At 44.4% G+C, this 23,038-nt stretch overlaps 1 protein-coding gene across 5 annotated transcripts in view; it reads right to left on the bottom strand.

The window, feature by feature from the left end:
- Positions 1-23,038, bottom strand: part of LOC135917824 (uncharacterized) — a 205,080-nt gene that overhangs the window by 125,969 nt on the left and 56,073 nt on the right. For 3 of the 5 annotated variants that reach the window (XM_065451423.2, XM_065451422.2, XM_065451424.2), the window contains 3 exons: positions 22,875-22,963; positions 20,521-20,691; positions 13,036-13,233 (listed from right to left, as the gene is read on the bottom strand). In XM_065451423.2, coding sequence (XP_065307495.1) covers positions 13,036-13,233; positions 20,521-20,691; positions 22,875-22,963 — 458 coding nt within the window. The remainder of the gene's footprint in view (positions 1-13,035; positions 13,234-20,520; positions 20,692-22,874; positions 22,964-23,038) is intronic. The other 2 variants (XM_065451425.2, XM_065451426.2) reach the window with 1 other exon arrangement.

A 23,038-nucleotide genomic window follows, 5' to 3' on the forward strand; every position in this document is an offset into this window, starting at 1 on the left:
AATAAAACGCCAACGGTAGGAACAGAGACCGAGCAAGCTGCGAGGCTCCTTTACGGAGAAAATGTTCAGAAAATCATCAGCTGCACGGAGCTTGGTGGCGTCAGGAATAATACCGTCTTTACATTCTGCACGGCCAAAGATAGTGAGCTGATTTGTGCCGTAGTGGCATTTCTTGAGGCTGAGCTGAAGGCCGGCGTCGCATAGGCACTGCAACACTTCCTCCAGCCGATGGAGATGAGTTGGAAAATCGAGCTGAAAAATAACCACATTATCTAAGTAGCAGAGGCGAGTTTTCCACTTGAGAATGTGTTAAAGGAGGTCCATCATGCGCTTAAATGTTGCCAGGACGCTGCAAACGCCGAAAGTCATGACACGAAATTCATATAGGGCTCCTGTTGTAACAAAGGCCATTTTAGGCTGGTCTTCTGGTACCATGGAAACTTACCCATAGCCAATGCGTAAGTCAAGGGCATCGTACATTCTCCGTATAGAGTAAACATGTTTGCGATATGTTTTCTTAAGACGTCGGTAATAGGCACAGAATCAAATGGATCCACCCTTCTTCTCGACAAGACCTGGAGAGGCGCGGAACTTTTCGAAGGTTGAATAACGCTCCGCTTGAGCATGGCAGTGACTTGGTCATCGATAACACGACGCTCTGTCGCGGATACACGTTATAGCCTTTGTCGCAGTGGCGCGCAGGTACCCGTATTATTTCGATTACAAACACTTGATGTGCGGTCCAAGGAAACATGCAAGCAGTCGAAATAACGAAACTTGTTGAAAAAGCGTAGAAGCTGGGCGCGTTCGGAAACTGTTAAGGTGTCGGCGATAAAGCTATCCAGGACATCGATCGAAGTCTGCTCCTGTGTGGTGTGCAAAGGCACTCCGGAAACCTTATGAGTGGCAATGGAATGAGTTGGCATGCCAGTGGAGGCAGCAGGGTCAGCACACTGGACGCGGCCAACGCACTCCCCATGTAGCAAAGTGAACGGACATGACAATTCGTTGGCAAATAACAGTGTGGAGACGCCGGCATGAACTTCTAAAAAATTGAAAAGCAGCGGGGAATATTTGCGATGATGGAAAATGGCAGATGGCGTAAAAAAACTGCTTTTATGAGGCAGAATATTGCATGACACCGTGGCAGGGGCAGACGAGTGCGATAGAATTGCAACGTCGTCGGCAGCTATTTTATCTTCGGCTTTCACGAGCGTCAGCAAGAAAGGCCCAGCAAAGCGCTTGGAAATTGCACTTCAGCACGGGAACAGTGGACCACGGCCTTATTAGCGGAAAGTCCCAGCCCAAAATAGGATCGTGGGATCAATAATTCGGTACCGGAAATTCGAAGATGTAGAACAGGCCGTTAAGCATCGTCAATCATCACCATTTATTATCGTCAAGGTTGTGAAGAAGTCTTCTAACATTTCACTGTAATGTTTGTGTTTCTATTATGATAAATGTGTTTTGTGCTATGTGTTTAAGAGACGGAGATTACTTCAGGGGCCCTTTCCAAGCGCCTTGAAGCAATGTTCGCACTTTTTGGAGCGGTCGCGAGAGTTCCGCCGCCACTTAAGCGCTGACGACGCCGTCTGGCTGGTCGTGGTGTTCATCGCCTCTGGCGTGGCGCTGGACACAACGGTGGCCTTGGCGCTCTGCGAACTGTGGCCGAAACGTTGGAATTGAAGACATCGAAGGGAATTTAGCAGGTATGGCCTAACGCAAAGCTTGATGTGCCCGGCCATGATGGACTCGGGCAGGGCACTTGAGCCGAAAGCGAGTATCCAGTGCTTGTTATGGATTTCTTTGCCATCTCGCTTTGTTTTAATTCTTCTGAAATATTATTTTTATTTATTTATTTAAGTACACTGCAAAGTCTCTTGACTCCAGAACAGCAGCAATAAAATGCAGGTATAATAAATGAGAACATGAAACACTGCATTTAACATAATGGAAGTACCCTTTACCAATGCATTTTAAAGTTTGCAAGAATCGGTTCGACACTTGCAGTGTCTACAATGTGTTTCGCTAATTTATTCCAGGCGCCTATGGTTTCGGAAAAAATGAATATTTAATAGTATAGTTTAGGAGCATTGTGTTCCTGTAGCATTTTGCCATTATCAAAACGCGAGCTTGTGCGCAGATTGTGAGGAGTAATGAAATTGCTATTGCTGATTTGTATAATGTTGTTTCACATTAAGTACAAGTATAATAATCTGCATTCGGTACATCTAGCTTTAGGTGTATCGATACGAAGATAAACAATCATTTCTGTCACGCTGTCAGTGCGCTTATATCGGTTGCAAATGTATGTAGCCGCGTTTCTGGGAACTCTAATTTGGCAGCGTTTCTCTGAATAAGGGCCGCATATACACGAAACATACTCTAGACATGGGCGGTCCAACGGTTTGTATGCTGGTAATATTACGTCCATAGGGGCTTTCGAAAGTTTTCATCGAATGAACCAGAGAGATTTAAAAGCTTCGGTGCAGACCGTATCAATATAAATGTCCCAAATGAGATTGTCTGTAATAGTGATGCCGAGATACTTAAGAGCCGGTGACTTCTTAACCACAATGCCATCGACAAAATAAGAATGTTGTAAAATGGTTTTGTTCCTGCATGCACGGAGGACTAAATACTTGTCAGCGCTTAAGAACGTCTCCCATTGCTTGCGCCAGCCTGAAACTTCTGCGAAGGTTTTAATAAACGTAATTTGGTGGTCTACAGATCATACCGAGGTGTAATGTACGCCGTCATCTGCAAAAAAGCTTTATTCTAATATCACTGTGTATGACCTTCACACTGTTATTCACAAAAATTAGGAATAACATCGGTTCCAGAACTGACCTTCGCGGTACCCCTGATGTCACCTGTAAAGTATCCGAGCAGTACTTGTCAACTTGGAAATCCTGATACCCATTTTCTAGATAAGCCCTAATGAATTCGATAAGCCTGTTATTGATTCCGATGGCGTAGAGTTTCTGTAATAATTTATCATGAGGCACTTTATCAATTTCATTCGCAGAGTCAAAAAATGTAGCATCGATCTGTTCTTTATTATTAATCGCGAGCGCAAAATCATGACACTTGCTAAGCAGCTGCGTCACCGTCGACTAACCGCGCCTAAACATGCGCTGGGCATCTGATAACAGTTTGTAATCTTCGAGATATACGGTCAGGTGTCGGCAGATTATAGGCTCGTATATTTTGCAGCTTGTTGAAGTCAGGGAAATCGGGCAGGAATTCGATGCGCGTACGCGATCAGCTGACTTGAATATGGGAATGATACGAGCACCTCTCCAGTCTGACGGAAGAGAACACTGAGTTAGGGACGCATTATAAATGACAAACATGTAGTGCGAAATTCATTGTGTGTAACGGTGCAAGAAAACATCAGGAATGTTATCAGGGCCGCCGGTCTTTTTAGGATCAAGGTTAAGAAGTAAGTTAAGAATGCCTCCGCGACTCACAATGACGTCGGGCATAGAAGAAAAAAGCCCTTTTGGCTCGGCAACAAGATAGGTTTCTTTACGGGCGTATACGGATTTAAAGTATCTATTATTTTATCGGCTCGCGCTTTTGCGTCCAAGACTGGTGAGCAGTTGATCATTAATGACATACTACTGGATTTGCCTGGTGCTTCCTTGAGAAAATTGCCTAAGGTGATAATGAAGAAATTGTCTTTAGCTTTTTTTTAACCTAAGTTTCAAGTGCACTTAGCGTGGTAACAGCGGAGTCTCGAGGCCTTCCTGGACGTCTCAAACTCTTAAGCTTTCTTTTCTTGTGAATTATATGTCTCGTAACCCAGAAGTAGGAATAAACTTTATTTCTGCACAGCAGCTTTGAGGCCCAGGCCTCTCTACCTAGATGACGGCCTCGAGCCTTTAGCCCCTGGCGGCATCTTCGGCGTGCTGGATTTCCTTGAGTTGGTCCTCCAGTGCACAGCTGAGCAACGCGGTCTCCCACTGCTCTCTGCTTTTGTTCATTTTATTCTCTGTGGGTCTCTGAGGACAAGCTCAAATCATATGTTGTAGGTTTACCCTTTCTTGACAGAATGTACATACATCCTTGTAAAAGTCCGGGTAGCAGCGGTTAAGAGGCGCCATGCCGTCGCTTGCAGTATACTCAGCGAGGAGTGTGCCGGGGGGAAATGGGCCCTTCCCAATTTATAGTGTTTGGTGATCTCATTAAAGCTGGTCATCCAGTCTCTCTCAATTCTCTGTATTTGTTGCGTGTCACTTGCTCGGCCTGTCAGTTCTCGAGCCAAGTTGTTCGCTAGTTCGTTTCCCGGAAAGAAGGACTGTGCGGGTGCCCATCTAATGTGAATGTCGCGATCTTTCCGAAAAGTTGTTTAAAATTATCAGCGCTTACAGCGAGATTCTTCCTTTTGCATACTTCTTCATGGCTGTCTTGGGGTCGCGTACTACGATGTTAGCTTCCATGGAGGCTATTGTTAATGCAAAGGCAGCCTCCTCCGCCACCGCCGCCTTCCATGTTTTTATCGTGCCACTAAGTCTGCAGTCACCCTCTAGACTCGTAAGAACTTGTTGACATACTCTGTTTCCATACTCCGCTGCGTCCACACAGGCGACGTCGTTGGAACTACCGAATATATTGCGGAGAGCTCTCACTCTTGCGTTTCTTCGATGTTGGGCAAACTCCGGGTACATGTTTCTGGGGATTGGGGGTATTGATAGATGTTCCGTTGTTTTCGCTGGGATGTCTGTCCGCACTCCGCGCTGTGCTTCCTAGGTTATTCCAATGTCATCTAAGATGTGTCTCACCATCAAACTCTGTGTAAGAATTTCACACTGCGCTACTCGCTGCCCCTCAATAAGTTCGTCTAGTGTGTTGTGCACGCCGAGCGCCAAGAAATTCTCGTATGACGTATTTGCCGCAAGTCCCAAGGCTTGCTTCTACGCCCTTCTAATAGTGGCTTTCTCCGCAGCGTAGAGCTTGAGGTAAGGGACCAGATATAGAATGCGGCTGATTACGAATGTTTCTATTAATCGGATGAGATTGTGCTCTTTCTTGTCATAGTGCCTTTCGGTTATCCGCTTTACTACTCTGATTGTTTGTTGAACACTATTTTCAAGTAGTCTAATGGTTTCTCCGTTATGGCCGTATTCGGATATGCGGAGTCCCAGTATTCTCTGGCTCTCCACTATCGGTATCGTGGTGCCTTCTACTGTGACCACAATGCCCGGCCTTTCCCCAACGCTTTTCCCATTCCGTTATGTAGGTCTATACCGCAGAAGTTCTGATTTTTGCGAGGAGCATCTCAGTCCCTTGTCTCTTACGTAGTCTTCGACTGTGTTTACTGCTGTGTGAAGGATATCTTCCGCATGCCCATCGCTTCCACACGCCACCCAAAGGGTCATACCGTCCACGTATAGGCTTTGTCAAAGACCTTCTATCTTTTTGAGTCTCGCAGGAAGACCGATCATTGCCACTTGAATAGAAAGGGAGATAGGATACTCCTGCGGGGTACCCTATTACCAAGTTTGAGCACATTCGATTTGGATTCTCCAATTGAAATCTTTGCGGTAAGATCCGTCAAGAAGCCTTTGATGTACGCGAAAGTTTTACGTCCTACATCCAGCTTTTGGAGATATTTTAGTATTGCTTTCTGCGTGACGGTGTCAAAGACCTTAGTTAGATCAAGGCTTAGGATTCTGTTTTTTTTTCTTCTTAACCTTGTCGGGAACAAACATGGCAATTCAATGAAGAGAAATCTTTTTGAGTTTGCACCACAAAACATTCACGTTATCTTCAACTTGAAACCGTCCAGATTCATTCCCAAATAGCGTAAAATACACTCATCTTCCGCCCTGTCGAAGTCTTTCACAACAATCTCGCTATCGCTTTGGCCAGAATACTCTTGAAAGGAAGAGGTGGCCAATGTAAACTCGTGATCAGAAAGCCCATGCATGACATCAAGACAGTCACATGTAATAGTAGAACTTACAAGCAATGAATCAAGAATAGGTCTTGCAGTAGCAGGGATTCTAGTGGGGGCAGTAACAATCTGTGCTAGACAACATGAAAGTGCAATGGTCATAAGAATCTCGGAGTGCCTAGGATTCGTAAGGATTGTCGTCATGGTTGATCAATCAATATATGGTAGATTAATATCACCGGCTAACACAAATGTTACGTCCTCAGCTCGGAAACGATGTACATACTCGTGGAGTTGCTCGACAAATCCCGGATCTGCGTCGGCGGGCGGTATAGAATACGGATAACAATGGCATTACCATAAAAATCAATTTTACAGAAGAGGCTTTCGTGTTTCGGAATAGCAAGTAAAGTTGGCACGTTTATGCTCTCCTTAGGTACAATTGCAATTCCACCCCTCAAGATTGTCTGTCACGCCTGAATATGTTGTAGGATGGGGTATCGATTTCAATATCGAACGCTCCAGCATGTAACCAGGTCTCTGTCAGCAACCTAACCTCTGGGTCGAGTCATAAAGGAGCGCTTCAATTTCGGCTACTTTGTTCACGATGCTTTGCACATTAAAAATAGCAACCGCAAATCACAGGCTTTAGTTTCCTGTCACTTCCATGTTCCATTTGCGGCCCTTCGCCGGGTGATCATTCGAGTATTGCTGGGTGCAGCTTGACTTCCATAGTCCTGTGTTGTGCCGCCACTCAAATCTGTACATTGATAACATTCTGCTCACTGAAGCCTTCCAAGAGTTCAGACTCAGTCAACTCCAGAAAATGACCGTCCGAGAAAACGCAGCGGGAGATGTTCAAAATTCGGTGCGCGGTTACTATTAATTGGGTCTCCCCAAATGATATTAGCTTTGGCAGTTTCTCAATTTGCTTCAGATTGTGCAGCTCCAAGAGGAGATCACTGCTTGCCGTCCTCGATGCCTTATATCCTGGGCCAAACACTTCAGTCAAAGAGTTTGAAACAAAGAACGGTGAAATGATTCGCACTGGTTTGTCGGGTTTTCCGAGTGAATTACATGAAAACGGGAGAAGTTGTGGACTTGACGTCCGAAAAACTGGAAGACATCTTCGGTGCGCCCTCGTCTCTGAGGGCGATCAGGAAGTTTGGGGAAAGTGCTCTCCATAAGCATAGATGGGATTTTAAACAGCGATGCCAACCGCCCACCATGGAGCCCAACAGTGGGAAATGAGCCGACCGCCGACCGTACATCGCTGCTATAACCACTTATAGCACAACCAAGACTGTCTAGCCGCACAAGGGTAACCGTTGCCGCCGGGAAATTCAGAAGTGAGGAGAAGTGAAGACAGGAAAGGTGAAAAGCGGGAGAGGAAGACGAAGATTTGCAAGGAGGACAGGAAAAGGCGACTGCCAATTTCCTCCAGCTGGGCCAGTCTGGCGGTGCTGTCTATGGGAAGCGGAGGCCAAAGAGATGCTATGCCTCCGTCGGGGTCCTTAAAGGTCCGAACACGTAGCATCGGCTCCACCCCAGGATCCTGCTTTCCCAAGATGCGGCTAAGCCACACACGGCTACGCGCGGGAGGGTCGAACGCTCACGTTTTCGGCTACGTGGTGTCGCAACAAAGCAAACGCTTGTACACGCAGACGCCTCTACGGGGACCATTACACTGTTCATCTGTTGTAAATTATGTGGGTGTATACCTCGACAGCAACCTTTTTTGGAACGCCCGCCTTACTTCGAAAAATCTTTGCTGCGCATCATGTCTAGTGTACACTATAAAATATTATACGCCCTTGGCGGTAAGGAAAATGATAACACACGCTTTAAACTATAGACTCCCGCGATATAGAATAACAATTTACTGGCACTGCACAGTTTGCTTGCACAACAGAATAAGTGCTGTGGCGCACTCGGTCTTCAAGAATGTATCTTATGATCTGAGCCTTAAACCTGACGCAGATCTCCTCAAAATACTTTTGATGCGATATTTCACTGATCTCTTGATACAAACTGTACATTTAAAACACTTCCCATCCAGTGAATTCCTAGTTCCGTATGTCTTTTCCCGCTGTTTATAGCTCAAAGAACGCCTTCAGAGGCCCCGTTGTTCCATAGTTACGGCACTAGAGCATGCACTCATTATTTCCAAAATTACTTTAATTACCCTGGAACACCTTCGGATCGGGAACGAAATCAAAGTTAGACTGCTAAGGCGCACCCGTTTGTCGATGCGCATTTTTTTCTTTGTGTACCGTTATTCCTTGTGTCTGTGTATGTACAATACTTTTGAACCATGACAGCCTGAATGATATTCGCTTAGCTAGTATCGTATCGTCATTCTTGTTTACGCACATCGCTGCCCTTCTGTGTTTCATTATACTCAATGAAAATGTATTTGATGGATTCTGAATCAGCATTTATTATTTTGTTTTTGTATATTATCCTCAACCCCGCTGCTAAACATTATTCTAATAATGTACCGTATATGGTTTTGCTGCCCGCCAGGCTCTGCCCCTGAATCATACAATGGCTTTGACAAGCCTCAATAAATGTGCTGTCTTTATGAGTGGTAAAATAAGTATTATCATTATTATTATTATTATTATTATTATTATTATTATACAGACAACCTTCTGGGCCAATTATTATCTGTGTATCTTTTCGCGAGCAACAATGGGTGTTTCCTGCCGCGAAAGCAGAGCGACCAACAACAATTCACATTTGCTTAGTTCAAATTACCTTGGCCAATGGCATCACTATTGTATGCATGTGTTAAATTAAAAGTATTCTTGTTCATAATTAAAGAGAGAACGCAGGTAGTGCACCTATAGATAGTACCACACACTAACCGGTGCTGTATTCACATATCTAAACATTTTATTGTGAGTGATCTTATTATCCGGGGCAATATACCAGACTTAGAACGCTGTATGCTCTAGTACTCACTTTGGATGGGATCAAACATGCCCCCACTTAGTTTCAATTTCCCGTTTGATGGCGTATATTTGGTGACGCAAAATGTTGGAAAAGTATTTGAAGAATATTCGTACATAAACACAGTGAACGTTTGATTCGAGTACATGACTGTAATTGCGAAAGTTTCAATTGATCCCACACACGCAGTGTTTAACTGTGTGCAGAGAACCTGTCCCGGTGAGTGTTAATCAGCACCACCTATGGCCATGATTGTGAATGCAGAGTACCGCCATGGATGATGGCGTAAAGTAGCATGCGAACATATTATTATGATATCACCATGTAATTACATGGTGATACATGTAATTACATGTAATTGCATGTAATTAGCCCCATACGTTCATAGCGTCTCCTCTCTCCAGAGGATGCCGCTGTGATAGCTATCTTGTATAGCATATGCCTCTCGGCCCTTGCGTTTCAAGGGCTCTGGCGAGGCCGTAGTGCTCTTAGACAATTTTAGTCTCTCGCATATTTTATATAATGCATCATTCTTTTTAATGTATTTTAGTGATCATAGTACATGTCTTTAATCATTGCCATAATTTTATTACGGGTAATTTTTATGCAATTTACACAAACTCTTTTAGGACCCTCTACAGCCAAGTCACATTAAATTCACAGAGCCAATCAGACCACGACATATTCATGATCAATAGCATGGCGCTCTTTGACCATACCTGGCCCTTGCGCCATTAAACCCCAAACATCATCATCATCGATATCACCGAGCAATGCTCGAGGTAAGAGCCACCACGAGAGCGACGACGAAGTGCGCCTGTGCCCTTGGCGAGAGCGATGTCGGCTTGACGGTCTGGCTCCAGTGTAAATAGCCTGTATATGGCCTCTTTCATCTGTGTCTTCCCACACGTAACAATATTTTTGAGGACGCACTGCCCAATACACCCCTCTATGCTACTTGAAGACATCAAACCTGCTGAATTCTTCCCACTGGCGATAAATAAACCAGAGCGGCGAACAAAGAGCCCAGCTTTTTGTTAGCCAGAACCATCTGAAGTAAGCAGTAGAAAAAGCAATAGGAAGTATGGAGTAACTTATTCGTTCATTTTAATGGAAATATAGAAATGGTCATGGCAAAGAAATGTACACGTCCTCTCAAACATAACTTGTCGCTGGTGGGATCCAAAACCACAGACTCTGCAGTACGTAGGGGAGGAACGCCACGTACTTATCGCATTACAGTGCCATGACATAAGTAGAGTCACATTGTTATGAGCTGCAAATTGTGCAGTCTTACGAGAAATGTACCGTTAATGCAGCCCAAGCGAGCTCAACGCTCAGCCCTGAAGGAGCAAGGTATGCGTGACCAGGAGGGGGCGAGTGGTCTAGCTTTTGTGTCTTTGTGCACAAGACCCCTGTGTTGTGTGCTAGGTGATACCAACTTACGCCTGTATATTTTACAATTTCATCACTTCACCTAATTTTCTACGTCCTCGACGGCGCTTCCCTCCCCATGGCAGCCATGATGTAATTCTAATGGTCCCTCGGTTATCGGACCTACCAGCAACATCGCCTGCCCAGCTCCATTTTTTTCTCCTAATGTCGATGCTTTTTAAGAGGGGGGTAATGACACGTGTACTTATCTTTATCGCGCAACCACGTTTCGCCGCTTAACAACTGTAATCGCAGAGCGAGGGACGCGCCTGCATGTATCCGACGTTTCTGGAAAGTTATCGACGCTTCTATCCGCGTGTCTGTTGTCGCCGAACCTTGTGTTATCAGATTTCATCGCGTGACACGAATGGTGTAGAACTTTGTGGAAGACACGCGGGTCCCATCAGTTAATCTGGAACATTCGACGACTGATCTATAAAAGCCGACGCTCTTGACCCGCTGATCAGATTTTCGACGATCGCCGAGCGTGTCCGCCGCTTTCGTTGTGCTATAAGTGTAGCCTGTTTTGTGGGCACAGGTTCGCCCAATAAAAGCTAGTTTTGTATTCCACCGTACTGCTTCTTTCGTCACCGTCACTACCACGTGACAATATGGACCATCCCCATTTTCTCTCTTATCTACACTGCTGTCTCCCTGTCTGTTAATGTTACGTCAAACAATTTTCGTTTCATTGTTCTTTATACTGTCGTAATATTGCTCGCGAGCTTATATTAAACACCCTTGCATCCAACGAGCAACGAAAACAAAAATGTCAGGTGTCACATTAGGAGACAGAAAAAGTTGTGCAGATCAGAGAGCAAAGAGGAATACCTGGAATAGCTGGAAAAGAGGAAATTTCCTAAAGAGAAAAAGTGCAGCCTGACACGCCATGTAATGCTTAGGCCCGATAAGCGACGGACCATTACAGTGACAAAATTGATTCCAGTGGAAAGGAAGCGGCGCCAATGATGCATAAAGTTAGGTGTATTTATGTAATTGCAAAACTTTCCGATGGAAGTTTTTCGCCATAGAAGTTTTCAGCCATATAATAACACCAGCATAATGCAACACTTGGGAACTCTTTTTCTACGACAGTCGCAAGCTCCCATTCAGTATGCGGTAATGACAGGTGTAGTAAATCCAGCCGTAATTATTTTCTCTTATAAATTTTCTTTTCTTGATCCGAATCCCCTGTGAGCAATTACCATGTCTGCTAAAAACAATGCTTCTCTTCAGCATTTATCCTTCAAAAATAGTCTTACGCGTTCTTGGTTAAGGTCCTCAATTAAGAACGGGCCAATGTTATCTGCAAACCGAAGGTTGTTGAGGCATTCTCCGTTATTCCTCACTCCTCCGACATTCCAGTCTAATAGGTTGAATACTTCATCCAAGTACTTAGTGATTAGAATTTGAAACAGTGGGTTCTTATTTCACCACTTTCTTCATAGGCAGTTTTTTTTTTCCTTTTCTATTCGAGAAAGAAGGTTGCTGTGAAAGCACTGTATATATTTTCTGAGATATTCACGTCTGGTATTGTTACTCCTTGATTACGCAACATTTCCATAAATGCTCGTGCTTCAACTGAATCAGATGCCTTCTACAACCATATAGATAACCTGATTGTACACCGCAGATTTCTTAATTGCCTGATTGATGTCTTCCACTTGATCCCAAGCCGAAAGCAAAAAAGGAGGGAAACATTTTCTAGCGTTTTTCCTCCATCTTTCATTAAACTGACCGTTATTTCATTTCCTCCTGCCGCTTTCCTTGCGGACATATCCTGCATTTCCCTTAAACTTCATCGCCAGTTATAGAAGTAGCCTCTCTATCCTGTTCATCACTTCTTTCCACTAAGGTTTCATGGCTGCTCTGGTTAAATTAGAGGCCAGTAACAATTATTTTGCAGCTTTTATAACACCATCGAATATATTAATGGCATTACCCAGCTTGTCTTTCAAGTCATACTTGTAGCCTCCTCCCATAGTAAGTTTTACCTCACTGATTTTATGCTAGAGCTCTTTACTGCTTCCTCAACCTTTCCTACATAATAATTTCGAATATCGCTGACTCTCTTGTTTGTGAGTATCACATTTCAGCTACTTGTATGTTATCTCGTCAGTTATAGACATTCAAGCTTTGTCCTTTCTTTAATAGGTCCTTCGTCACCTGCGATAGGCTACCAATTATTTGCCTTGGTGCCTTAATCCCTCCCTTGCATTGCTCATTCGGAATTCTGAAAAGTAAGGGTGTGTCTCACTACATCGAAGTTATCCTCATGTTTTTGCTCTAAAACTGCATCGTTGGGAGCTCCAGCCTGACGTCGTCTAATGCAACCCTTACTTCGCCTATGTTGGACACATTGTTGAGTAACTTTGCCCTTTTCTTCCAACTTGATAATCATCCTAGACCTCACTAGCCTATTTTCATGGCCCTGTACCTTAGCTGATGATTCTGCGTTCTGTAATAAGTTCGTAATTCCAGACAATGTGAAATCTGTTTGACTCGTTATTTCTCCATTAGCGCTGTCGGAGATCGTGGAGCGAGGCTTTCCTCTTGCAGTGAACATAACGATGTGCTGCACATGATAGAAGCAATTATATGCATCGGTGAAGGAATAATATAATGTTTAAGCATCTGAGTAAAAAATTTTATTTCTTTGGCCTTCCCTTGTCTAGGGCTCTCGTTAATGCACTCCATGCTAAAAGTAGCAGCTGCGCAGGATACTTTGCGCAAGAACAACTTACGAGTGGTAGTGGTAGATGTTGTTGGCGTGGGGCTGCTGGCAATGGCTGTGCTGGTGATTTCAATAATTGTCGATAACGTGCTCATTGGTGGTGGTGCCGTGGGGACTGGTGGCGCTGGTATCGCAACTGACATCGGAGGCTCAAATGTGCTCTGGAAAGTTGTTGGTCCAGCTCCAGAAGGCGTCATCGCAAAAGTTTCTGTGGAATCAGAAATATTTTTTTGATTAGATGTCAGCGTAAGGATGGTTTTATTTGATTTTGCGTGTGAAAGTCTGCAAACTTAAGAATGCCTAACCTAAGAAAATTCACCTTTTCATTTAAGCACTGCTAACAAGTAAATAATGCTGAAACCTACTCAAAGACATTAAGAAAATGAATAACAAAAGAAAGCTTGATTTTCCATCAAGAACGCGCACTTGCGTAGGAAGTGGACAATATCGGGAAAAGAAATCCATCATCGTGTGCGGAATAACTCAAGTACACCACGCAGCTTGTGTACGATAAAATAAAAACATGAAGCATTCTACATTGTCGGCACACGTAATATGGCAAAAAATTATTTTTTCAATATCCACGAATATTTTATACAATGGGGAGGCATCGTTTACGCACGGCTCTAGCCTAAAGTTGCAAAAAAATATGCGGGTTCTTCAGTAAGAGAGCTTCGCAGATAAAAACCTCACATCCACCGACTCGTATGTAAGTGAAAAACGAAACTTCAGCAAGCGGTTAAATAAATTATTTACGGCGAATGGCCACTCGTAAAGTGTTGTTTACTTTCTTGCTGTCCTACCGTGGAATCTGATGAAATGTTTATATTGTTACGAGGATGGTGGAAGTAAAGAAAGACTGTATTTAGAATATATATACAAAATGAGTGAGAATAGTTAAGATGGATGACCACCAAGAACACGCAGCAGTGAGCATCTCCGATCTTCTTTCTCTCTCTTCTTACATCGTTCCGTAACAGGACCCCCGGGTGGTGATGCGCCGTCTCGGCGCATGGTAGGCGAAGAATTTCTAGCGAAGTATAGCTTCAGCCGCGAAACGTGCATGGCGTCAACAGGCATTAGACTTCAGGATGCATCAAACTGTAGCAGCAAAATGTCCCAATTTACGCCTTTAACTTGACGTAGGGCTTCATAAGGCCCAGTGCGGCGAGAGGGAAGCTTCTGGAAGAGGCCAACCTGATGACATGGTGACCAAAGGAGCACCAAAGCCCCAGGTGTGAACTTAACATCGCAATGGCACCGGTCATAGTGCTCTTTTTCTATAAGTTCGAGGCTAATAAAGGAGATCGGGCGACTTGACGTGCCATGTGAGTGCAATCGATTGCTTCACGAGCGTACTCAGTTGAAACACGTGGAATAGAAGGGAGGATGGTGTCAAACGGCAATATGGGGTCACGACCATATGAAAGATAAAAGGATGAATGTCCTGCGGTGTCATGTCGGACGAGTTGTCTGCGAACACCACGTGACCAGCGTGGCATCCCAGTGGCGGTGATTGTTGCAGATCGGCATCGACAGCATGCATGTGATTATTCGGTTGAGACATACCGTAAGACCGTTTGTTTGCGGGTGGTAGGTGGTGGACAGCTTGTGCTCAGTGGCACAAGAACGGAGAAGGTCGTCGATAACTCGAGGCAAGAACGAGCGGCCGCGGCCTGTAAGTAACATTCGAGGTGCACCGTCGCATTAATGGCATCGTGGAGGAGAAAATCGGCGACGTCTGTTGCGCAACTTGTCGGCAACGTCTTTCAGTTGTCCCTTGTCGCGTGATCAGTAGCGACGGCGAACCACTTATTCTCTCTATTCGTCATCGGAAAAGGGCCAAGCAGGCCAAGGCCTACGCGAAAGAACGGTTCAGAGAGAACTTCAATTGAAAACAGTCGTCTAACATGTTGCTGGGGAGGTTTCTTCCGGCGATGACACAATTCGAAAGTTGCGACATAACGATGCACAGAGCTGTAGAGACCCGGCCAGAAGAACAAGGGTCGCATGCGCTCGTATGTACGCAAAACTGGTAGGTGTAGCGGTGCCGTCGGTGCATCGTGATGTTGTTCGAGAACGACGGATCGCTGATGACAAGGAAGGACAAGGAGCAACTCAGGACCGTCAGCGTTGGTATTGCGGTGGTACAGGATGCCATCGCGCAGCCCGAAAATGCGGCACGCGCCGTCGCTGCTGCCAGATTGCACTCCGGCAATGATGGACTGTAAGGATGGGTCGCGTTATTGGTCAGCGCGCATGTCGGTCATGTCACTCAAAGCCATCACGCAGGTCACCGGATCATGCGCAGCAGGATCGGGAGGATCCACGGGGTAGTGAGCTAGGCAGTCAGCGTCCTTGTGCAGATGTCCAGACTTATAGTTGACAATACATGAAAATTCCTGGAGCCGCAAAGACCAGCGACCAAGCCGTGCTGTCGGGTTCCGTAGGGAAGACAACCAGCAGAGTGCGTCGTGGTCTTTACCAATCTAAAACGTGCGGCCGTACAAATATAGCCGGAACTTCGAGACAGCCCAAACTAAACCAAAGCACTCCCGCTTGGTGATGGTGTAATTTCTCTCGGCAGGTGACAGCTTGCGGCTGGCGTAAGCTATGACGCGCTCCGTACCATTCTGTTGTTGGGCGAGAACGGCGCCGATGACATGGCCGATTGAGCCAGTGTGCACTTAGGTCGGTGCAGGTGGATCAAAGTCGTCAAAAATGGGAAGCGTGGTCAAAAATCTGATCAGGGCCGCGGAATCTTGAGCTTGCTCAGGGCGAGATGAAAACGGTGTGCTCTTCTTTAGAAGATCTGTCAAAGGTCTAGCAACGTCGGCGGTGTTTTTTGACGAAACGGCGGAAGTAAGAACACAGGGCGACGAAGCAGCACGTCAGAAGCTGAACGTGGCACAACGAAACTGCATACGGCGTGAACGTTTTTCCAGATCTGGTTTGGCACCGGATTAGTCAACGAGGTGTCCCAACACGCTAATCTGACATCGCCCGCACAGACACTTCATGGAATTCAGTTGGAAGCCGGCTTTTCGGTAGACCACAAGAATGGCAGCGAGTCGGGTAAAGTGGCTGACGAACATGTGAAAAAAAATATAACGTCGTCAAGTTTACAGAGACAAGTGGTCCGTTTTTAGCCTGGCAGAAGAAAGTCCATCATACGTTGTAATGTCGCAGGAGCATTGCATAGGCCAATGGGCATGACTCTGACCTGTTATAAACCATGCGGCGTGATGAAGGCCGTCTTCTCGCGGTCCATTTCATCAACTGAGATCTGCCAGTAGCCGGATCGAAGATCAATGACCGAGAAATATCTAGCTCCGTGCAAACATTCCAAGCGCAGCCTCATCAAACAGGCATGGGAGATCCCATGGCCCCCCTGCTACCTGGAATAAGGAGGCCACCCACCTAGGGCGCACAGTGTGCTTGCTTAGAATTAAAATTCATTCTCCATCTGTCACTCTCTTTCTTTCAATTAAAAGCTCGGCAATAACTGTTAAACCTTGCAGAAACAGCTGAGTAGTAGCAAGAAAACTACTGGCACTCTGTCGAGAACAAAAAAAGGTAATGGAATTTATTGAAGAGTAAAGGAAATCTGCTTTACAGAATGCGGAATTTTACTCTCCAGATCACTTTGTTCGGGCAGAAATTGGCACTAGCCTAACGTTACTTTGTTGTTTTCCTTTTTTTATTCAGGCATGTAATAAACTTCATTTTGTATTTATCAACTGTCCATTGTAATTGACAGTTGCTCAATAGGAATGTAATTTAAAGGAATGTAATACCAGATTATTGCTTACTGGCACTAGGATTGAGCAAAAATAAAAGACACGTGCAGTTTTAATGAAAACAGCTGAAAAAAATAAACTCGGACGACAAAAAAAAAAAACGGTCACCTAGAAGATGTCTAGGAAGGCAAATGCATGCAGCAAAATGACTTTGGTTTTGATGTTTGACCATGTGAGATTTTGGAAAGGACTTCGAAATCTCAGTCAGAATGCTGCGGCGATTACTTCAGTGCAGCAGAACACATTATTTGCAGCTCTTCTCTATTTCTACACCAAAGCAAACACATACAGCTAACTTGCAAAAACAGTGGAGCTGCGTGCTGGTGTTGCGAGCCTGATTCCTTTGTAAAATAAGGGTTGATGCTAAACATGCAGGTATGATAACGAAGGTCAAAACTAGCTTAAGTAGTAAACTTGTTTTGCTCTCGGTTGTATTTGGTAGTAAATGCATTCTTTGATAATTATTTTTTCCAGTTCCTGATATTTTGTTCATTTTGTGAGCGTAAGCTGCTTTTATTTATATTTTGCAAACAAATCTTTTTTTTTCTTTTTTCTGACAATTGTGCAGCTAGGGACACGTACAGTGTTTAACAGCTACAGAATGCACCCTCTAAAGGGTGCAGAGTTTGCATCAAAGAGGTGTTACATACGTCTGCAACCACTCCCTACCATTGCTTGTATTAGGAGGTACGCAACGGCTACAGCCTATTTATCACAAAATGTTAATGGAATTTTCAGAAGCTATTCTCCATTTTATTGTTACCGTATTTTTTTGTAGAAATAAAACGTTTCATTCACCTATGTATACAGGTAAGTATGATTCTGCAAGCTATTTCCTGGGTAATCTCTTCCTTGTTTCGCTCGGGTATTCTAAGGTATTCTAAGGTAAGGTATTCTAAGCAAATTATACTGTGTAGATTGAAGCAGTGATCACGTAATTACAGTTTGTCTTGAATTACCGCCGACTGTGCAGTTCCTACGCAAAATTGCTGTACACTATTCGCTTTTTGCAGAGTGAATACCTGCTAAAAATGAGGCAATATTGCAAAAATAAGAGTGAGTGTACATGCTCGTCCATAGAGAAGATCATGTTAATGCGCAGTGCTTTGCGATCCATGAATTAGCGTAGTGAGTGACGATCTGCCCGAGTACAGCCCGCTCACGCGGAGATAGCGCCGGTGCTCGCGCAGCTATATGCGCCTGCAGCAATCTCACGTGTAGACCATACACTCACTAATGGCAGGAGAGCTGTTTTCTTTTCTGTGGTTTGAAGTTCGTCGTAGTTTTTAATCTTCTGTGCCGTGCTTCAGCTGATGGTGCTTTGTACGATCAGCCGCGAGAAACATTAGTAAGCAATGACGTCGATAACACTCGCACGAAGAATACCCTAATGCAGGTCATCAGCTGCCTCATGCCCGGAATTAGACGACAGATCGCGGCACTACCTAGTGGTCTTCTTGACAGCGCGGTCTATCTGTTGTGGTGCCGCACTAGATATACACCGTTTCCGAAGCACACCAGGAGATCTAACCAGCCCGTGAAACGAAGCCCTTGAAGGTGATCAGCATCGTTGACGAAAGAAAAGCGAAGGAGGCAACAGGCAAAAGCTGACACAGTAAGTGACAGATCACGCGGCAGCCATGCTTACGCTCAAACTGAAGTCGACGAGTGATTGAACGTAGCTGCGGGGCTACCTTGATATTCTCGAGCAGAACCTTTCAGCTTCCCTTCACTCAAGGGACGTTTCGACTGAAAGACAGTTTATGAAATGAAAAGCAACCCTCAAGGGAAGTTTTGAGAGGAGTGTCGAGTGAGGAGCGTTGTTGAATACGGGAGTAAATTCACTGTAACATCAGTGTCTACCTCGTATTTGTTCTCGCTGATCCGCTAGTTGATAAAAATACTACTTCATTTACGTAAACTTTCTTTAGAAGACATTGAGATGCAGGGTGCAACATTATTTGCAATATTCATAGAGTCATGGAATGCCTCGCATTTCATACATATAGAATTGATATGCATCGTAATTTGAATGTGCATTAGTTCAAGTATGTCTTCCTTTAGGGAAGTCTATTGAGGCCGACAAGATATATTCTTGAACTGTTCGATCGGTGGCCTGTTATATCTCTGTTCAGCTGGACTGAACATTTTTTAGGGCGCTTAAACAAGGACAGCCAGAATTTATCATCTCATTTCTGTATTGCACTCGACAGGCTTCCTCCTAAGCCTTGAGTCTTAATTGTGGTGCAGGAAGTGCCTCAGAAGGGCTTCGTTACATTCTTTGAATTCATATTCTATTTCTCAATCCATGTCCGCTGGGTATACTTACCTTCAGCCAACAAACGGTTACTCCTCAATAGTTCAGCACAGGTCAAGCTTGTAAAAAGACTGGTTATATGGTTAAGTTATGTTAACTGCTTGAATAAGTCTTGTGACCATATGCATGAAATCAACTTCCGGGTGGAAGCTTCTGGCCTTATTAATGCCGGGACCTTAAAGGGACTCCTGCCGCATGTTGGCTGCAACCTGCTTAGGCATACTAAGAAAGCTGGCAGTTGTGCGACCGAATTTCTGAGATGGGAAAAAGAAAATTCGCTGTCTTTTTTTTGCGTTTTCGAGAACTCGAAGATTCGCAGAAGCAGAGGCGTGGTCGCCGTCTTCTCTGTACGGAATCGCTTTACTAGTCTGCTAGTTCATTAACTATGAGCTAGTGTAGCCCGAGGCGGCACTAAGCAAACCAGTCAGATATTCGCCAGCTGCTGCGGAAATGTTGTATACCACATGCAGCTGTGTTGTAAAAAGGGTGCGTCGGACAAAAGCGCCGTTCTCTCAACGGGCAGCCCAGGTAGCATTCGTACAATGCAGAGCATGTTCTCTGCCGGGATTTAGGTTTTAACTGTAAGGACGTTAATTTGAGTGGGACAGTTTGGAGAAAACAATTACCATAAGGACCAACCGTGATAAAACCGCCTGCGAAATTTCAGCAGGGAAAAAGTTTTCACGATGCCACACAAATCTACGGCTCCTCCTCTCACCTGCACTTGCGTTCCTTATAAGAAACTTTCTCCCATGCTCGAACTAAATAAACTGACCATTCATTGTGATAGACGATAACTGTCCAGGTGTGACATCAGACGTCTGCGTATTTTTCTGATGCTGCTACTCCTATATTCCTCATCGAACCGCCTATTTTTAGCTGTAAATGCCGGTTCATCAGCAATGAGCCTCAGTTGCTAGACAACACTCGTGGCGTCTATTTGCCGCTTCTTGGGTCCTCATTTTTATCGTGCTGCTGCCCTATCCTCTATTCAGAAACGCTTGCTAACTTTAACCGTATGATGGGCTTGATCTAAGGGCCGCCTGTCATCAACGGGCCGAAGGAAACGCAGTGGGCGCCTTCCGCACACTCACATACCAACCATCATTTAGGTGAAGCCAAGCGTGAGATTCAAGTTAAAGTGCATTTCTGTATACGGCGATAGTGTATCAAACATTGTAGTTCGTCGAGCCCCACTCAAGGCTTGCGAAATATTAGGTTCACGCGAAACCCGGCATGTTCGTTGGATCTCCCATTTCACTTATTATTTGTCAATTTTATTTATTTATGGCTGTTTATATTGTGTCATGATCATTGGTTATTCTTAAAAGCGCCCGGAGAAAGAGCGGTGTGTAGGAAACGTTCTTGGGGTACCAACCTTTGGTCGGGCTTCTTTCATTCGCCGAGCCGCCGCCCACTCTCTCTTGACCTCCTTGACCTCCAGATCCACCGCCACTGCCTCTATCGCCACTGCCTCCCCCGCCACTGCCTCCACCGCCACTGCCTCCACCGCCAATGTCATCGATGGTTTCTTCAGACACATTTGTGCCTATGGCAAAGCAAATGAAAAGTGCATAAACAATCAGTACGACTCATATACACCGCCGTTGCCGTTGCATTCCTCTGAAAGATTGTCTGTTGCCGCGAGGATGCCATATTAGTCGCCAAAATAGACTGCCGAACCTAATAAACATAGAACGCTTGCTGAACAGTAAAACAAAAATCACGCAATGAAAGAAAAAAAATATGTTTTTGTCGTTTCCTACAATTCGATGCCCTCACCCTTTGTTTTTGTTCTGTTTGGTTTTCTTTCCTTTAACCAGTCAATCCGATACACTAAGTTGGGATTTGGAACATTTCTTGCGCAGCCTCCTTTATACATCCATCAGACAGTTTCCCAAAATTTGAGCCAATGAGCAGCACGTTAAGCATTTGACGTAGGCAACCACTACTTTTTTGTAGAGTGGTCAATGACAACACCAGGTTTTCCAGCAATCCACCAGCACAATATCAAAACAAATTGCCTTTGCTAATTTCGAATATAACAAGTTCTCGCGGTTAAGGAATCAATCGAAGAAGGAACAAAAATAGCCCGATTAAGGTTAATCGAGTTTCTCTGGCGCTGCTTCTCACTTCTTTGGATGATGATTTCGGTAGGACAACTTCCTCGCTTCATTTCAGTTAAGAAGGTTATGATTAGCATATTTTTGTTTCTCAATTTTGAGATATCCAGTCGTGTATGCAACCGTGCAACCGCAGTCATGTGTTGGAGCTGATACGTATGTAAAAACGACGCAAACACCAAGTCTCTTCACGAAATGGCGCTTTTTATTGCATGTTTTATGCGGTTAATGATAACGCAATGCATTTATTTTTACAAGATATTTCAATTAGGCTTCTACCTGTTGTAGTGTTAAAGGTACAGAATGATTTATGGCGTTGTTCATGCTGATGAAGCTGAAAATTTGAGGTTTTGGTTTTGCATTCTCATAACGTTTCAGAATTTACAGGGGCGAAATGTCTCTTTAATACTTAGTTCAAGAATCAATAGTGTGTATGTAGCATATCACACCATTCTGATTTATCTATTTTTGCATCAAAGGCAAATTTACTACTTAAAAAAAATTCCAAATAAGTAATAAAGCACATTTTAAACATTTAGGCATGTAGACTAAATAAAGATGACGTGGGCCAATAGTGCAAAACAGTCTCTTAAATTAAAGATATTGTAAGTGTAGTTGCATGATAGCTCCTAAAACATATCATATTTCTTCCATTTTATGTAGGCTGGGCCGGCGAATATTTTGGCATTCATTTTTCATTGACCCACTGTGGTTGCTCAGTGGCTATGGTGTTGGGCTGCTGAGCACGAGGTCGCGGGATCGAATCCCGGCCACGGAGGCCGCAATTCGATGGGGGCAAAATGCGAAAACGCCCGTGTACTTAAATTTATGTGCACGTTAAAGAACCCCAGGTGGTCGAAAATTCCAGAGTCCTCCACTACGGCCTGCCTCAAATTAAGAAAGTGGTTTTGGCACGTAAAGCACCGTAATTTTTTTTTCCATTTTTCATTCTCTGTACTGAATTTTCTCCACAATATTGTACTTGAAATCACCGACTCAGCACTACTGGTATTGTTTAATGCCTTGTGAAGGTTTGCCGCTGGTTATTGTCGTGTCGGCGCCCAAACAGAAGGCGCACAGTCATGCTAAGTTTACTGTGAATTATTTTGCCTAATATATAGGCCAGCAATACTGACAGAAGTAAATTAACGTAACCACCATCCCATTTGTTATATATAGATGTATGCCATAAGGTGAGCAGCAGGGCATGTAAACATTTTACGCAGCGGTAGTTCGTCCTTTCCGTTTCTGTCGTACAGAGCGTAAGCATGCAAACACCTAGCATATATATAAGCATGCTAACAAAGCACACAGCGGCTGATGTATACTTAAAACAACATTGATGTTAGGATAACAGCGATCACATATAGTAACTCTGTCCTTAAGAAGTAACTTCTAATTTCCTTATCCCTTTTTTTTTATTTACAGTGCAAACCAGTTTCATTGCGGATACTACCATCGAAATGGCGTCACTATCTTCATCCATACCCCTCGACGCTGCCATAGTTGTGCATCGCATGCCAAGACAACCATAAGAGCCATCGCGAACGAAGCACATCATGCCACTTCTCTTATGCATAGTTAGTTAAATGTGAATATGTTTACCCACCGGCAGTCACGAACACGATGAGAACCACGATGAGCATGCAGGCAACGCAGAGTGCCGAGAACAGGATACACATGAAGCTGCCACGGGTTCTTCAGTAAAGATAAACCACAGTACGAATGAGTGAGAAGGCCGTTTCACGTAATGGGTAAAGCAGCTTTCACTAA

This window comes from Dermacentor albipictus, chromosome 3 (genome assembly GCF_038994185.2).
Source record: "Dermacentor albipictus isolate Rhodes 1998 colony chromosome 3, USDA_Dalb.pri_finalv2, whole genome shotgun sequence".
Taxonomy (NCBI): domain Eukaryota; kingdom Metazoa; phylum Arthropoda; class Arachnida; order Ixodida; family Ixodidae; genus Dermacentor; species Dermacentor albipictus.